Source organism: Aptenodytes forsteri, unplaced genomic scaffold (assembly GCF_000699145.1).
Source record: "Aptenodytes forsteri isolate BGI_AS27 unplaced genomic scaffold, ASM69914v1 Scaffold148, whole genome shotgun sequence".
Taxonomy (NCBI): Eukaryota; Metazoa; Chordata; class Aves; order Sphenisciformes; family Spheniscidae; genus Aptenodytes; species Aptenodytes forsteri.
In genome coordinates, this window is record NW_008795367.1 from 21,344 (window position 1) to 27,175 (window position 5,832).

Genomic DNA, 5,832 nt, shown 5'->3' on the forward strand with positions numbered 1-5,832 from the left:
CGGGATCCCGGCCGGCCGCGTCAGCACGGCCCCAGGATGGGACGGGCTCAGCGAGAAGCCGCCGCGGCTCAGCGCCAGCACCGTCACGGGGTCGGAGCAGGAGCCACCGTCCAAGTCACATTTTTCCCCACTTCGTATCGGACGCGGGCAGGGGCCCTGAGAAGCTCGTGGCTGCTGAGCCTTCCCCAGGGCCCAAAGCGCTGCTCGAGCGGGAAAAACGGGGGAAATAAAAGGCATCAAGAGCTTCCAAAGAAAAGACAAAAAGACAGGTCTGAAGCCAGGTTCAGGATAGGGATGGACGACGTGGGAAAAACAAGACCCTTGAAGACGCAAGGACTGAAAGGGGATGCTCTGGGGCAAGGGGAACTCGGGACCGGAGCTGGCTAAAATAATTTTTAACCACTTCCTTAATTTTTAACCTCCTCCGCTTACCCACTGGGACCTGAACTCAGGGCCCCAGGCATTGCGAGGGAGGAGGAAGGCAAGTCGGGACGGGGTGGGACGTGCAGAAGGGAGCCTGAACTTCACCCTCAGCCCTGAAAAGCCGTCCGAGAGCTGTCCGCAATTCCCTCAGCTTTCAGAACAGCTTTTAAAATACGTATTTAAAATGCCTCAGAGCGTTGTGGCCACCCGGGCTTCAGAGCGAGCGGTCAACCTCTTCCTTTTGGAGCAGCAAACGCTGCGCCAGCAGACCTAAATCAGAGCGTGGGTATGAGGGGAATGGGTACAGCAACACGGTACAGCCCCCCAAAAAATAAGTCAGTGCCCAGGAGGAGCTAAGGACTGACCACAAAACCCGTCGGGTTTGTGTTAGCTGCGAAACAGGAACGAGAAGCCAGGAGAGGTCACGGCCACTTACGTCTTCATCCAAGCTCGTTTGCTCCAAATCAACAATTTTGAACTGGACCCGCTTGAAAATTTCTTCCAGCGCCTCGCAGGCTTTGTAATCCAGCTTCTCCCCTGGGGAAAAGAGCAGAATAAGGTGAATTTGGGTGCTGCAGCACAAAACGCGTACAGCTCGAGAGCCCCAAGCCGCAGGACAGAGGGCACATGGAAAGGGGACTTTCCCCCCCGTTCAGAGGCAGCCCACCTTTCAAATAACCCGCCTGAAGGGAAATTCAAACCCAATATTGGGCGTTCACGTTAATTTATTCACGCGTGCCTAGCCCAGCAGCGGAAAGCATCACCTCGGATGAGTATTTCTCATTAACAGGCGGGGACCGGCCACCGCAGGGAGCCCTGAGAGCCACGCCGGGGCTCACCAGCAGCGCCACAAGCCGGGAGAGGGGGTCCGCAGGGAGACTTCGGAAAGGATGTCTCTCGCTCGATTACACGCGGCGAGCTCGGAGGATTTTTGGCAATCCACCTGAAGACCAGCGCGGTTGCTCACCCAACACAGCAGCAATGCTTTCGCCGCCTAAAACTCACTGAAAACCGGGATTTGCCTCTCCCCGCTGGGCAGACCAGCCGTCTTCCCAACGAGCCAGCCCCCCGCCAGCTTCAGTTCATCCGGAATTACGTTACGAGCATCTCCACTGACAAACTAACAGGCGGCTGATTACTCCTTTTGCTATATAAAAGCACCACGGGGTTGCAATTAAACCCCTGCACGCGCGTTGTAAATACATACGCTGTTTTGCCGCCTCTGCCAAATTAAGTTATTCACGTTTCGATTTAGGGAAGCGCTGGCACAAGCTGCCTCGAGAACATTTCCCAAGACTTCGGACTTTTTATTTACTTATTTATTTGCTTATTTCCTAGGAGCACCCTCGCCGGCCCTGCGCAGCAGCAAGTCTCCCGAGGCCCGAGGTGCTGGCCAGCCCGCAGACCAGCCACGACAGCTCATCCCCACCGGCTTACGGGGCTGCGACTCGCCCCGCGCTGCTGCACAAGCTACTTCTGGTTGAAAAACGGGGGGTTTTCCCCCCAATAAGCATTTGTGCTGGCTGCTTTTAGAGGCCGCATCGATTGCCTGCCAGGCGAACCGAATTTGGGGAGGAGAGGACCTGCAAATGCGGAGGTGGAAGCTCTACCTGTCCTCCTAACACCAGCAGATCCCGTCCCGCGTATGAAGAACGAGGCGATGGCAGCCAGGTCTGGTGCACCGCCACCTCCGTGCCGCAACCCCACCGATCCCCTCCGAAACATCGAAAGCCAAAAATGCAGCAGCGAACGGTCACCCGCTGGGGTCTCCGGCAGCCCCACCGACCCCTCCCCGGCTGGTATAGCCTCGTCAGCAAAGGCGACAGCGACGGGGAACCAGCCTGTGCTTCCCAAATAGATCGCCCTTTCCACGCCGGAGCCAAGCCACGGGCCGATCTCACCCTGCGGAGCTGGGAATTCACTCAACAAGACCAGGGTGAGCTGCGGTCCCTCGTCAGCTCCCTCCGACGTCTCGAAGCGGGAGGAGGCCACGTCCGACACCAGGCCGAGTGAAAAAGGTGGAATGCAGCTTAAAATAAACCCAGAGCTTTGTTTCTGTTGTAATAACCATCGTGAGGGGAATCCAGCGCCGGGGAGAAGCGGCTGCACGCCGGGTGGGAAACGGTCGTGCAAAGCAAGTGCTGAGGAGGGGAAGCGCGAACCCTTCGCTAAAGGCTGAGCCTGGGCTGTGCCAGCATTATATCGCGTGTAACGGCATAAAGCAACCAGCAGCCGGGCTTCTGCATCGCTTGGGGTCTTCTGAGAAGCCCCCACTTCTAGGGGAAGGGGGACGCGGGCTCCGGCTGCCCAGCCAGCCGACGACTGCGGGATTTGTAAGAAGTCAAGAAAAAAATCCTGTCTGGCAAAGTTGAGTCCAAATGATGGTGATGGGGCCTGTAAAAGATTTATTTTGGGGGGTTGTTTGGGCAAGCTCGTGTTGTTACTCCTCCAGCAGCACGTCTGTCCTCCTCCAGGCGAATCAGCTCAGGCCACGGACACCCCGGCTCCCCGCACAGCGAGGTATTTTCTCAGGTTCGTTAACGGCAGCTCCCGAGTGGTTCCCCAGCCTTCGGGTTTCCCCCCCCCCAAACACTGAATAAGCGACAACAGGCACCAAAGTGCTACGGATTAAACCCCAAGGCTGCAGCCCCCGGAGCCAAGCTGGAGTTTGCTCCAGCAAAATCCACTCGCGCACCCGCCGAGTGTCGTGGAAAACCGGGAGAGCCCGGGCAGGACCTCAGCAGGAGGCAGACGCTGCCAGGACGACCCAGGGCTGAGAGGAGCAACACCAACACCGTCGCGCCACGAAGGAAGGACGCTCCGGCCGACGCTGACCGCTCCATCTTCCCCCCGGCTGCGCTGGGGGAGCGTCCCTGCTACGCGGCTGCTCTTGCTGCCCGTCTCCCAGGCTGGTTTTGGGAGGCATCCCCCAGCGCAGAGGGGAAGCAGCAGCTCTTTAGGAAGGGAAGACCAGCGGAAGGCAGGAGGAGAGAGGCAGCGACCTGCTGCGAGAAGAACCCCCTGTAAAACATTTCCCTAGCAGAGACCTTGCAGGAAAGCGAAGGCGACCTTCTTCCTCTCCTTTCTGGAGCTACGGGAGATGCTCCACAAAAGCCGTCGTTCACAAAGATGTTTGCCGTAAGAGAATTAACTGGAACACCTTTCCGGTTTTCCCACCGCGCGAGGAGTTTCGAGACATCAGTCGGAAAAGTATTCCGGCAAACCGGCTCCGGCTCAGCCCTCACTCGTGCCCCGAACGAGCCGCTTCAGGAGGCGGGGGGGTATGAGGACGGTGCTCGGAGGTGGTGAGGGACAATCCGCCGCTGGAGGGGCCGCTGAAGCTATTCTGCTGCTGTTTCGGTGCTCCTCGACCAGGACGTTAATATTCCTCACAGAGAAACACCTCTGGTACTTACTTTTCTGCTCTTGCTGGGATTAAGGCGCTCTCCCGCTCTAGCCTGCAAGAGCCCCCAACCGGGACTGGGACCACGACTCCGGCAAGAGCCGTACCAATGGAATGAAACGCCGGGATTGCCCAGAAGAGAAATAAAATCCCCTGGTGATGGAAAAAGGAGCTCACCTTTCAGATCTAAGCAGTCTATCCTGGGAGCCAGATCTTTAAATTCCTGCAAAAGAAAAAGCAGCATTTCATACTCAGGAGGAGGAGGAGGCAACGTGACAAATTGGGCTAATCCTCCCCCAAACGAAGAAAAGACGTGGGAACTCCCAGCCCGAGGTTCACTCGAAATCAAAGCTGCCACCTACGGCAGCTTTGCAGGCTGGATCCCTGCGAGTCGCGGGGAGAGCTGGTGACCCTCCCCGGGACAAGGTCTTGGAGCTCTACGAGTAAAGGTGGCTGATGAAGAAGAGGGTCCGTCTCCGCCCACGGAGGCACCGGAGCTGCCTGGGGAAGGTACGGTGGGTGAAAAAGCCAAAAATCTTCCCTCCCAGGCCAAGCAGCTCCAGCGTGCTGCTCTCAGGCCTGAGGATTTAAATGGGACTTTTAATTCACCCCGTGTGAGCAGGGAAAACCACAGCCCTCGTCGCGGTCTCCCCGCGGGCTTCCCTCCTCCAACCGCACGCGCAGATTTCCATTTAAAATAACATCCGAGGCAGAAACCGCTTCGCAAACAAGCCCGTTCAAGTCTCGTCCCCTGGCTCGAAGGCGTGCCGGGTGGGGGGCAGCGGGGACGTCAGAGCCCACCTCCAGCACCCGCCGCTGCCAGCCGGGCTGGAGCTACCCCCCCCACAGCAGCCCCAGGAGACGGATGCAGCTTCAGCAGGGGAAAAAACAAGGTCTGGTAGCACGTTAAACTACGCATAGTATTTTGCTAGCAAGCTCCTTCCCTTTTGCTCCCTGCAGCAAGTTTCATCTGTCCCAAAACCCGCTCGTCATATTAAAACAGGAGTCTCCGTTCCCATCTGACACGTCAGCGACTGTAAAAGTCTACGGCGAGCCGTGTAATAAAGGGGTGCGTTTGATCACTTGGCGCTGGGACAGCACCTGCACCAGCTGTACCTGTATCTGCTTCAGTAGTTTGGGTATCTGCTTGCAGTTCAGCTTCTGGCAGGCTTGCTTGTAGGCGGTCATGATTTCATCGACAGTCACGTTCTGGGCTGAAAAGGTACAGGGTAAGAATTGAGGCTAGGGTTGTATTTGCAGGAATCGACACGTCCGCGTTCCCCCATCGGATGCCGCTATCCGCCGGGATTTTACGCCCGGCAGAGGAGCCCGCAAGATTACAAGGATGAAGGATGTTCAAATGCGACGGAACGAAGCGAAGCCTGAGCAGGGCTTGCTCGAACGCATCTACGGGAGCAAGCCCTGTCTTGCTCGGGCAGAAAAGGGGCCAGAGAAGCACCTCCCGCCTCCTCCAGCTGCGCTTCGGCACGAGAGCTGCTCTTCCGGGAGCAGAAAAGCTTTTAGAAAGAGCCGTGGGACGACAAACCCGGACCCCCCCCCTTCAGCAGGCTGCTGCGGTGGGTAAAAAAACCAGCGCGGTCACATGCGTTCCTCTCGCTTTTAGTTTCACTCAATTTTGGCTTTTCACTCGATCGTTTTGCGATCGCCGTGCGGGCACGGAGTCGGACAGGGCGCATCCACCCCCGCGTATAACCCCGGATTTTCCCCTAATCGGCTTCCGGAGACAGCCGGAGCAGCGCGCGGAGGACTCGGGGGTCAGCCCCAGGCAGTGAGACATCGGCTAAAAGCTCCCGGAGTTGTCATCCTCCGGTAAATACATCCTCGAAATTCGGCTCCTTGTTTGGAAGCCGCGGGAGGGGCGCTTTGCTGCCGTCACCGCCTCAGCGCCGCCGAGCTCGGCTCCAAGCAGCCGAGCGGCATTTACTCACCGCTTCTGCCTTCCCTGAATCACGGGTAATGCTGCCGCTCCGGATGCCGGGGTCACC

The 5,832-nt window shown here is 57.9% G+C and overlaps 1 protein-coding gene across 1 annotated transcript in view; it reads right to left on the bottom strand.

Moving 5' to 3' along the window:
* The window catches only part of PPP1R37 (protein phosphatase 1 regulatory subunit 37), a 41,973-nt gene that overhangs the window by 10,180 nt on the left and 25,961 nt on the right, over nt 1-5,832 (bottom strand). Inside the window, exons 14-16 of the mRNA XM_009280283.1 lie at nt 4,943-5,040; nt 4,004-4,049; nt 860-960 (exon numbers count right to left, since the gene is read on the bottom strand). Of these exons, the coding sequence (XP_009278558.1) occupies nt 860-960; nt 4,004-4,049; nt 4,943-5,040 (245 nt within the window). The remainder of the gene's footprint in view (nt 1-859; nt 961-4,003; nt 4,050-4,942; nt 5,041-5,832) is intronic.